This window comes from Berghia stephanieae, chromosome 1 (assembly GCF_034508935.2).
Source record: "Berghia stephanieae isolate SIO BIC M18660-M18661 chromosome 1, UCSD_Bste_1.3, whole genome shotgun sequence".
Lineage (NCBI taxonomy): Eukaryota > Metazoa > Mollusca > Gastropoda > Nudibranchia > Aeolidiidae > Berghia > Berghia stephanieae.
Genome location: NC_088360.1, coordinates 91,234,505 through 91,247,004, shown reverse-complemented (window position 1 = coordinate 91,247,004; position 12,500 = coordinate 91,234,505). Strand labels below are relative to the sequence as shown.

The following is a 12,500-nucleotide window of genomic DNA, read 5'->3' as shown; positions in this document are numbered from 1 at the left end:
ATCTATCTCATTCATTCACACGCACACACACACACACACACACAGAGCATAGTCTTGCCGTCCGTCCCCCCCCCCCCCCCCCCCCCTCTCTCTCTCTCTCTCTCTCTCTTCTGTTCTGGAAGCGTGTGTTGCTGCTATTGTTTGTGTGCATGCATGTATATGTGTGCTTTCATGTTCGTGTATGTCAATTCAACAACAAAATGGAGCTGCTTTATCAGTCGTTAATCAAAATATACTGCTTGAATTTCACTGTTTGGCGTTTGATAATAAATTGTATTTTCTTCGCTTCGTAACCCCATCTCTCCATCCGCAAGTCTTGTGTGTTATTCTTATGTAAGTAGGTCTATCCATCCCTGTAGTAAGGTCCAGTGTGATCAGTAAACGGAAGGGTGACCGGGGTCGGAAAACTCTAGCCCCGTCATAGTGACCTTGCATAAGGCATTTTATACATATTATGTATCACCCCACTTAACTCAGATGGCTCTGAAGGATTACTCTCTCTCTCTCTCTCTCTCTCTCTCTCTCTCTCTCTCTCTCTCTCTCTCTATCTATCTATCTATCTATCTATCTATATGACTCTTTCTATCTATCTCTCGGGGACACTATGGCCTCACTAGGAAGAGCGATCCCGTTTTCACAAGCGATAAATCAGATCCCCCACCCCGAGGCCTGTTCACAAAAACAAAACAAAATATTTTCAATTGTATATTTAGACCAGAGAACACATTATACTCTTCAAATGGTTACCGATTAGGATGACCCCCAACTTGTCAGCAAATATGAGAGTTAAAACGATAAAGGAGGGGAAATTCCCCTCCAACTCCCCCCCCCCCCAACACACACACACACACACACACACACACACATACACATGGCATTACAGTTGTAGGGGATCAGGGAGGAGTCAAGAGAACCTCTCTCACACTCTCTCTCTCTCTCTCTCTCTCTCTCTCTCTCTCTCTCTCTCTCTCTCTCTCTCTCTCTTTGTTTTTTCTTTCTTTTAGTGTTATTTTTGTGTTTTTTGGGTTTTTTTTCTGTCATAAAAATAAAGTCACAATGATAAAAATACGACTCCAAAGACTTAATATGCCATTCCCGATTTACCCCCCCCCCCCCCCCACGTGTCCATGGCATAATAAGAGGTGAGCAAATATTATATAACCGTCCAGGCCACCATCGCGACACCCACTCCCCATTCTAATTTCCTCATCGTGCGCGCCAGCACTTTATTACCCTCTGGAACAAATCAGAATTACGTGAAGCAAACAGGCTAAAATTAGTCATTTTTCATCCCTAAAATAAGTCCCGCTGAGAAGGAATATTTACCCCCCCCCCCCCTTCTCTCTCTCTCTCTCTCTCTCTCTCTCTCTCTCTCTCTCTCTCTCTCTCCCTCTCTCTCTCTGTCTCTCTCTCTCTCTCTCTCTCTCTCTGTGTGTGTGTGTGTGTGTGTGTGTGTTTTTCTTTCTCTCCACCATTCTCTCTTGAGAAGTAAATTCGTATGCCCATGTCCTATTCCATCAGTCGTACACATTCTGGTCTAAGATGGTGCATGTAATGTTTACATCATAAGTAGCCAATACGTACGTTATACGAGGCTTATTAATGGCTGGAATCAGCCAGTTTCTTCTATTCCGCTCTATTCTTACAAACACAAACTACAGTAATCAGAAGTCGATATGAAAGAATTTCTGAAGCAACGAGGCGAGAAATCAAAAGAGAAGAAAAAAATACCGAGGAGAGAAGAAAAGGAAATGATTTGATTTCTTATCCATCATAACTCCCCCCCCCCCCCCCCCCCCCCCCCCCCCCCCCCCCTACACACACACACACACACACATTTCCACATCACTCACTAGGCATCCGGTGAATCCCAAACTCTCAACCCCTTCCTCTCCTCAATACCATCCGAAAATAAAAACAATAAATCTATAATAATAATAATATATAATAATAATAATAATAATAATAATAATAATAATAATAATAATAATAATAATAATAATAATAATAATAATAATAATAATAATAATAATAATAATAATAATATGTAGAAATAAAATAAAAACAAAAACAAAAAACCCGGAAATATCTACATAACGATGTGAATGGCGATAGCAACACGGCCTATGCGGGCATCGATCGCTTTTCTTATTGGGCATCTTACATGTGTATAATACAATATTATAACACAATTTAGTAGGATTGTGTGTTATCATCATCATCATCCTCATGGCGTCATGTGTGGCGATTGTGGAGGAAAACCATCGAGAGTCAGAGTGCTATCTCTGTCATGATGGTACCAAATATTATTATTATTATTATTATTATTATTATTATTATTATTATTATTATTATTATTATTATTATTATTATTATTATTATATCATTATTATTATTATTATTATTATTATTATCATTATTATTATTATGTCAACACTGAGATGTAATAAGATTAAAATTATTTACAGTGCTATGTGTTGTGAAACAAGTTGCATATCATATTGTTTTATCGTATTTGCATGTTACACCATAACATTTTTTAACCCACAAAACCTGAGCTTTTTTATAGCGCAATTTCCACTAAACGTGCGCAACGCACCTTACAAATGGTCCCTGACCAACAGCAACACGTAATATGTATAACGAGCCATGGGCCTGAGACGGTCAGTTACTCATTTTACACCTGAGTACGGTGTGAAAATGTGAGTAAAGAGCCTTTTCCAAGGACTCAACTGTGCGCCGAGCGAGGCTCGAACCCAGGATCTTCCCATCAGAAAGCGAGTGCCATACCGACCACAAGACCACATAACCGCGCTATATAGTCAATGGAGCCGAAATTTACCGATGCAAAAATGACAACCCTTGAAAGGTTTTGGATAGGATGCAGACTTTTCGCAGTGTATTTCCCGCCAGATCTACTTGATCCAGATACCCAGTAACTGTTGGGTTGACATTGGAGATGACTCGGATGACCTGAGTTAAAATAGAATCACAATTTTAGAAGAATATAGGAAAGAAGAAGAAGAAGAAAAGGGAAAGAAAGAAAAAGAACGAGAGGGGTGGGGGGGGGGGGGGGGACCCGGTGTACCACGCGAAAATGACTCTACCAAAAAAAGACTCTAGAGTCTGTCTCGCGTACGCCAATTTAAATCTAGAGTCTTTTTTTGAAACCATCCTAAAATTTGACTTTTCCTTATTAACGACAAAATATTTTTTTCTTTAATTAAAAAAAAGTACAAAACAACAGCTTCACAAAGTAAGAGATGAATTCACAGTATTTCCAAAAATAAAATTATAAAATCTAGTGCTGACACGGTAGTTTCGGTGCACCACGCGAAAATGACTCTACCAAAAAAAAAAGACTCTAAGAGTTAAATTGGCGTACGCGAGGCACACTGTAGAATTAGTCTCGCGGCCGCGAGACTAACTCTAGAGTCTGTCTCGCGTACGCCAATTCAACTCTAGAGTCTTTTTGGCGATAGAGTCATTCTGGCGTGCTACACCGGAGCTAAAGAAACGATAAGAAAAAAATAAGTCTTATGAAGACAGCTACAGCAGCAACAGTAGCAGCAGTAGAAGTAACACTCATTGGTAGCTGTAGTATAGTTGTCGTCTTGAAAGAAAGAGGAGGAAGAGGAGGAGGAGGAGGAGGAGGAGGAGGAGGGGGGGGGGGAGGAGGAAGGGGAAGAGATTAGAAACGAACAGGAGAAGATGAGAAGTATGAATGTAAAGAGGATGGAAAGGGGGAAAAAAGGGAAGCTGTGTTTATTTTTGCTTGTGGTAGAGTAAGAAGAAAGAAAGACATACGACAGATAGATAGATAGATAGATAGATAGATAGATAGATAGATAGATAGATAGATAGATAGATAGATAGATAGATAGATAGATAGATAGGTATATAGACACACAGAGAGAGAGAGAGAGAGAGAGAGAGAGAGAGAGAGAGAGAAAATGAGAGAGGGAGATAGACAGAGAGAGAGAGGGTGTGTGTGTGTGTATGTGTGTGTATTTGAGAGAGAGAGAGAGAGAGAGAGAGAGAGAGAGAGAGAGAGAGAGAGAGAGAGAGTCGTAATGATTGCTGGCTGGTCGTTTCCCTATTCCCTAAGAATAAAGTGGTATCAAGACATGGGCTAATAGTAATAGCGTTCGTAATCCATCGATTTGAATACTCAGCGTGTTGAATGAATGTACAGTGGCTGCAATCTTCTGTATAACGACAAATCATGTTTGTTCATTTATTTATTCATTCATTTATTTAAATATAATTTATTTATTTATTTATTTTTATTTATTTATTTATCTATTCATATTTTCTCATTAATGAAATAGTAGAATAGAAACTTCAATTCAAAATGCAAAATTTTCTATATTTTTTCCTCTAAAATGATACCTGAGCGGGACCAATGTTGTCTCTCGAAAATAAATTAATTATAAAGCGCCTTACAGGCTTCGTGTCTCGTTTTAAATGTTCATTGTTGATGCTGGCTTAAGTAGTAGTAGTAGTAGTAGTAGTAGTAGTAGTAGTAGTAGTAGTAGTAGTAATAGTAGTAGTAGTAGAAGTAGTATTAGTAGTAGTAGTAGTAGTAGTAGTAGTAGTAGTAGTAGTAGTAGTAGTAGTAGTAGTAGTTGTGGTAGCAGTAGTAGTAGTAGTCCTTCAGGCCCATGGAGCCGGAGTTTACCCCGGCGTGAAACGAACAATTGCTTGCTATCCTTTGGATAGTACGCTAGTCTATCGCAATGTTGGCTTTAGACCCCTTATGATTTTTATGTTTCGACTTCGGTCATTGTTCTGCAATAAACACTCTGGATATAAATTGTACATTATTTTCGTGGTTATCAAATGTCGAAATGCAACCAAGATCAAGAATTTTTCTTTTTTTTTTTTTCCTTAGTGGATATCATCTCCGTACTGAGAAAACTTTCGAATGTCATCGTTCTCGTGTAGTTAATAGATACAATGATTGCTGTAGTTGTTACTATTATATATCGCAATGACTGACATCGCCGTCGTAAAAATCATCTTTGTTAAAGGAAACATCGTCAAAACCACCATCATCATTGCTACTACTACTACTACTACTACTACTACTACTACTACTACTACTACTACTGCTACTGCTACTGCTACTACTACTACCACTACCACTACCACTACTATCACCACCACCACCACCACTACCACTACCCTTTGGATACGGAAGTTAAAATACTTCACAAAATTCAACTCGTGGGGTGAACGAGTGTCTGACATGGCCGAATATTTTGTTTGTGCAATTTCTATTCTTTTTTTCCTTTTAATTAATTAATTTATTAATTTATTTTGTTTCAGGGCCGACTTGAACTGAATGAAAACGAAATCGGGTTCCAAATGGAATGCTAAGGAGAAAATTTATGAAGCATTATGAATTGCACTGAGAATTGAAAATCCGTGGGAATGCGTTATTTAGCAAATCAATCGATTTTTATATCTATTTCATTCGTTTATTCTGTCCGATGTTTCCAAGGCGCTACATCATTATTGTTGTTTCTCATTGTTCGTCTCTATAAATGGCATGGCATGTCCGCATTGGCCGTCTAGGGAGAAACTAATTGACGGATGAATTGATTTGATGGACGGACAGTATGAAAAATGGATGGATGAATGGGAAGAGGAGAAATTGGGTTTGAGATAAAATAAGGGGCTCAAAGGTGATCGAAGAGAAATGAAGATGGGTGGGTTGGTGATGGGGGGAAACACATAGATAGATAGATAGATAGATAGATAGATAGATAGATAGATAGATAGATAGATAGATAGATAGATAGATAGATAGATAGATAGATGGGCGGGGGAGAGGGAGGAGACACAGGGGAAGGAACTAAAAATATATTCCTTCTTAGGGAACTTATTTTGGGTTGAAAAATGACTAATTTTAGCTTATTCGTACACGTAATTCTAATTTGTTCCAGGCGGAGTGAGTGGAAAATAACTGTCTGGAAGAATACAAGTGTAAGAAGAAAAAATTATTTCTTTGCTCTCCTACAAAATTTGCCAAGATGTTATTGACGATTTATCGAAATAGTCGTTTTTGTAATATTCGACATACACACATGCACACACACACACGCGCACACACACACACACACTTACATACAACACAAAAAAAGAAAAATAGATCAATACTAAATTATTTTTAAAAGGTGAATAAAAATACGGTTTTCAACCAATTCTCTTGGATTATTGGTAAAATTTTAAAGGTTTTGAAAGTGGCGAACATTTGTGTACAATTTACGAACCTTGTACACAGTTTTTAGTACCAGATGATGGACTATCAGTTTGGATTGTTTTTCGTAACTAATCACAGCTTTTGATCTCTCTTTGTGTCAAATTCTACCCCTCCCCACCCAAAAAAAAAAACAAAAAAAATTTCAGCACAGCCAAATTTATGTTCAAAAAAAGAGAAAGAAAAAGAAGTGCTAGATCAATATAAAACTGCCTAGTTCGAAAGAGAGAGAAAAAAACCCATTCTAGTCATACTTACAGCTTTGAGGGCTTTGACGGCCTCCTCGCATACATGCATTCCCCTTGAATCGAAAACCTCAATGTAACCAAGGTACTGTAGACAAACGAATTAGAACAGATAGTTAAATAAATAAAAAAAAAAAAATTTAAAAAAAAAAAAATTTAAACAAATATATATATATATATAATATATATATATATATATATATATATATATATATATATATATATATATATATATTGAATCGTGTTTGATACAAATATGGTACGAAAAGTGCTCGACATGTAGCAATGGAGCGAATTATTATTTTAATATTTACCACAACATTGTGGTAAATATTAAAATAATATATATATATATATATATATATATATATATATATATATATATATATATATATATATATAGACAGACAGACAGATATATAGATAGACAGACAGACAGACAGATAGACAAACAGACAGACAGATAGATAGATAGATAGATAGATAGATAGATAGATAGATAGATAGATAGATAGATAGATAGATAGATAGATAGATAGATAGATAGATAGTTAGATAGATAGATAGATAAGTAAGTAGGTAAATAAATAAATAAATCAAGCAATAAATAAATAAGCGAATGAACGAACGAATGTCAACAGCAGCAGCATGATGAGGATGGGGAGGAGGTGAAGGAGGAGATAAATGTAAAGGAAGGCGAGGAAGAGAAGGAGAAGGAAGAAAAAGAACTAAACATTTCGACAGCAGCGAAAATTTCTTCTTGAAGGGATTAGGAGATAAAAAATAAATGGCTACTAGATAAAAATCCGCCGGGAATAAAAAATGTTGAGTGCGATCCCGTCCAATCAACTTCCGCTTCTAAAAACTACCGGACAAAATTCTGGAATAATACATTCATCCGAGCGATGGAACTCGGAATTTAAAGCCAAAATAATCAGAATTGCATTTTTATAAATTTTGAAATTACATTAAATCATATTGATAAAAGCATAATGAGTTACTAAAATGTCACGAGACGGTACATCTCAAATGTGCTACCATGTCACTGGGACCAAATCATCCAGAATATTTGGGTAAAAAAACAATGCGTTTTGAGCTATCTTTGGAATTCGTGTTAGATAAACCAAATACCCTAATTCGATGCCTCTCGAGAGGGTTCGATGTTTTAAACAAAATTTTAAAAATAAAATAAAACACTAATAAATCGTACAAGGCCTTAGAAACATTAAAACTTGACAGCCCGGAGATTTCAAAAAGCCGTTTTCTGTACACCGGAAATAGGGACTTCCGTGAAAACTGAGTTTTCGGTGTAATACTAAATACCAATCAATTTTTGAACTCCTGTGAAAAGGAATTAAAATGTAAGCTACAAAACATCTCCTCCGTGTTAGTTATAATCTACTTACCCGAACTTGAAAACTGCAAGTCCCGTCCCTGACTTTCTTTTCGTCCTCTTGCCATTGATGTGGCTTGGAACACTCGGGCACTGAGTCTTTCTTCTTACGAAAACTGAGGCGGCGACGCAGGCTCTGCATTATGTTCCTGGTCCGGCGGAACCGCTTACTCCTAGAAGTAGAAGGATTAAATAAGATGATTGGTTAATACAATAAAATTTACTTGAAATACTCTGTACTTAGTTGCACATTTGGATATATACCACACAATTGATTAAAACTGTAACGAATTAACAATTAATTTCGGTCGTGTCCCCTGTCCGCGTCCACGCGATTGGACAACGGGGCATACTATTAGAAAATCGCGGAATGAGCCCGATGGTAATTACAAAAGCACAAGGTGAGACACTTATACTTCCGACAAGCCCCCTTCACCTAGCGATATGTTACAGAAGCATTAGTAAAAAATAATAATAATAAATTTTAAAAAAATTAAAAAACCAAAAAAAAAAAAACACGCATTAACTGTTGAAACTGTTTGATTGCAAAAATCAAGCATTTGTCACACTTTTTCCCGACCTGAATGCAAAATTCAAGACCATTTTTTTTTCTCTCGACTGTATTTCCACGAATGTTTCTCAAAATTAAAATTCCGACTTTTCAAGAATTCCCGACTTGGTGGGAACCTTGTAAGACGACTACAGACAGCGGGTTAAAAATAATAATAATAATAATAATAATAATAATAATAATAATAATAATAATAATAATAATAATAATAATAATATAATAATAATAATAATAATAATAATAATAATAATAATAATATAATAATAATAATAATAATAATAATAATAATAATAATAATAATAATAATAATAATAATAATAATAATAATAATAATAATAATAATAATAATAATAATAATAATAATAATAATCAGGGCCCAATTGGTCTAATCGTTTGTTTTTTTGTGTTTTTTTTAAAGTGGGTAGAAACCAATTTTTTTTCACATATTTTACTTTCACGCTACAGAGAACGGGATAAACACCTGCAAGGTAGGCCTGGGAGTCCCGATAGCTCAGTTGGTAGACAACTCGCTTCAGCACACAAAAGGACCGACCGAGATCGATCCCGGTGCAGTCGAGATTTTTTTTTCTGAACCCCTGTCCACCCAGCAGTGATTGGGTAGCTGGGTCTGTTAGATCTGGCGGAAAGTAATTTGGGATAGACCTATCCAACAGCTGTTTAAGCCATGGGACCAGTGTTTACTAAGCATGGGACTGATCATACTTTTGTTACATCAACTCATGCGTGAATTGATACCTGGCTAATTACTATGACGAATAGTGTAATTATTTTAGTACAAAAAGGATGCCTACCAGATTTGTACTATCTGAAATGGAAATATATTAAGTTCAATACGGCCTGCTGTGAGGATTAAACGAATCACTGTGAAGCGCATGGGGCATTGCAAATCCATGGACATACAATAAGTAAATGTTCGTATTTATCTATTTATTTATTTATTCATTTATTTATTTAACTTTTTGTCACTTGTCACAACACTGAGTCTATCTCGACGAGAATATTGTCATTCTCTACTTTTTGGAATAACGTGTGGTAACATTTCCAGATAATTCAAAACAGCGCTGCAAGATTGGTAACAAAACAAAAAAAGACTTGTGCACTCACTTCCTTTACAATATGAACCCTCACTGGCTTTCAATGACGTTTTAAATATAAACGTGTCGTGTTGTGCTTTACATATATAACCCAGGAAGCCCCATCTTACCTCATAAAATATTTAAGTACCTACAAACCGTCCGTGTCACTCCGTTCACAAGTGAATACAACTAAACTCTGTGTCAATAAAGCACGATTGAAAACGTATGGAGAAAAATCTTTTTATAATTCAGGCCTGAAAGTTTGGAACTCTCTCCCCAAATCAGTAAGAGATGCACCAAACATCACTATTTTAAAATATCTAGATTAAAACATCATTTATTTTATGATAGATATCTTGCATAGCGCCTTTCAATGTATTGTATTATCTCAGTTTTATTTGTATGTGTCAATTTATAGTATGTGTGTAATTATATTATTGTTATAAATATTTGATTTTATGTCATAATATTGTTGCCAATGTAAAGCACATAGAGCATGACATCGTCATGATTATGTCCTATAGAAATTATATCCATTCTTATCATTATTATTATTATTATTATTATTATTATTATTATTATTATTATTATTATTATTATTATTATTATTATTATTATTATTATTATTAATTATCTATTTATATATTCAGTCCGTTTATCTATTTAATTATCTATTTGCTGTTCATTTATTAATTTATTCATTCATTTTTTATAGGATACTATTTACATTCTAATTTTAATCACCATATAGATGTCTATCAGAAGACACAAAATCATCTATGTTTATTATTTATATCAAGTTTTTCATTTATTTACCAATGTATTCATTCATTGATCTAAATTATTTATTTATACATTTAATATCTATTTGTTTATTCATTCATTATTCATTAGCATGGTTTTAAAATGCGATATTATTTACATTCTACATTTAATCAAGATATGGATGCCTCTCACAAGAAGCAAAATAACTTCACGGAGCAGATTAATGTTCAGAGAATAACGTCACTCTTGGTCATCACCGGCCTATCCTGTAGTATTCACTTTGCCGTACTCCGGAAGAACCCGTATTTGAAATTTTGCCAGAAAACTCGTCCGTCAAATGTCGATCGATTTAAATGATCCTCATCTTGACAAAAACTCTCAAATCTGGGACTTCGCGAAGTCCCAGGTTTGAGAGTTTTTGCCAAGATGAGGGTCGTTTAAATCAATAGATATTTGAAGGACGAGTTTTCTGGGCAAATTTTCAAATGTGGGTTTTTCCCGAGTACGGCAGCATTAATGGTATTGGCAGGAAAGTCCGTCTAACCTCATCGATCTGACGCGATAATTGTAATTAACGACGACCGCGACTCAAGACAGTCGTACGTACGTGAGCCAATATGGGGCTGTATAAAGCCGTTCTTCGACAAGACACAATTCTCATTTTCAATCTGTCTAAAGATAAACTTTTAAAAATATATATATTATTGTAAATATTGTTCGATTATGATGAATGACCCCCCCCCCCCCCCAACTTGTCAAAAATTACATCAAACCCGGTACTGCACTCCGGCTTGGGCTTTTCTGGCCTAAATAAAAAATATAGAATGTGTATATTTCATCTGAATATGGCAATATGAGCTGTAAAAGTAGCGGTATACCACTCAGAAAATAAATCCAATAAGCGAGCATTTGCAATGTTTTGAGTATTTCAGTCTGATCACTAAACCTTGAAGTGCAACAATATAATGATTTATGAGTGTATCTATATCAAAACGAAAGAATGAGATTTGGGGGGGGGGGGGGGGGGGGGAGAGGAGATGGGCGAGTTGAGTGACACGCCTCGTGAGCGCTCGCTTACTGGGCATTGGCCTGTTGGGACTTTGCCGTGACAGAGGTCAGTGACCGCCACTGGCCATGGAGTGTGGGATAAATGGTGATGTAACCCTGCCCCGCCTCGATGTAAGGCTTATGTGTGGGCTTGTCCTTAGTTACCGCATCAATCACGTTTCATGTAGGAAGAAGTAAAAAATATATACGTTCACGATATATTTTACCACTCACACCCAACAGGCTGACCGTTGACAATAAATCAATCGTTAGAGCGCCTGATTGAAAATCGAACGACCAGAGTTCGATTGTAATTAATATGTAACGTCGTTATTATTCCCTATTACCCCTTCCCCACGCCTGAATGCCCTATTTCTAATGCTAACCCCCACCACCACCACCACTACCACCATCATCATCATCATAATCCTCATCATCATCAACAACATCATCAACAACGACGACAACAGCGACATCAAAAACAAGATCGTTATTGTAAATCAATATACTATAAATGGTTTTGAGATTACGTCAAACAGGAGGCAGTGTCTCAGTGAATAAAATTTACATGCTCTTTGAGACAGTATCCAGATTTCTTCTGGACATCTTTTTCACAGTACACCACAAGGGTAGCCCGTCGCTAGATGAATAATGTAACACACACACAAACAAACAAACACACACACACACACACACACACACAAATAAGTAATCCTTTCTGTTTTATTTTGTTATTGTAGTTTGTCTCTGTTTTTGTTTTGTCTTTTTTTTTTTTTTTTTTTTTGGGGGGGGGGGGGGGGTTGTGGAGTATTTTCTTTTCTTCTTTTTCTTTGGTCTTGTTTTTGTTTGTTTTTAGGGGTTTTTTTTTATTGAGCTATTGGGACTTCCCCACCCCCAAACACATCATCATACAAAATAAGCCCAAATATCTATATTATATGATAGTCGGAAACATGTGCTGTATGTTCAAATTGTAAAACTCGTCAGCTAAACGTATACAATAATAAAATGGCACCATACTGTCCAAACTTCTCCCCGGTATAAAGCCGCTCAGTTCTTTAATAATCAAATATAAACACGCATTGTGTATGTTTAATCAAAAAATACCATTCACTGC

At 36.0% G+C, this 12,500-nt stretch overlaps 1 protein-coding gene across 19 annotated transcripts in view; it reads right to left on the bottom strand.

Annotated features, from left to right (window-relative positions):
• Positions 1–12,500, bottom strand: part of LOC144961638 (protein numb-like) — a 75,596-nt gene that overhangs the window by 40,932 nt on the left and 22,164 nt on the right. For all 19 annotated transcript variants that reach the window (XM_078894848.1, XM_078894842.1, XM_078894836.1 and 16 more), the window contains 2 exons: positions 7,917–8,076; positions 6,524–6,598 (listed from right to left, as the gene is read on the bottom strand). In XM_078894848.1, the coding sequence (XP_078750974.1) occupies positions 6,524–6,598; positions 7,917–8,045 (204 nt within the window). In that variant the 5' untranslated portion in view covers positions 8,046–8,076. The remainder of the gene's footprint in view (positions 1–6,523; positions 6,599–7,916; positions 8,077–12,500) is intronic.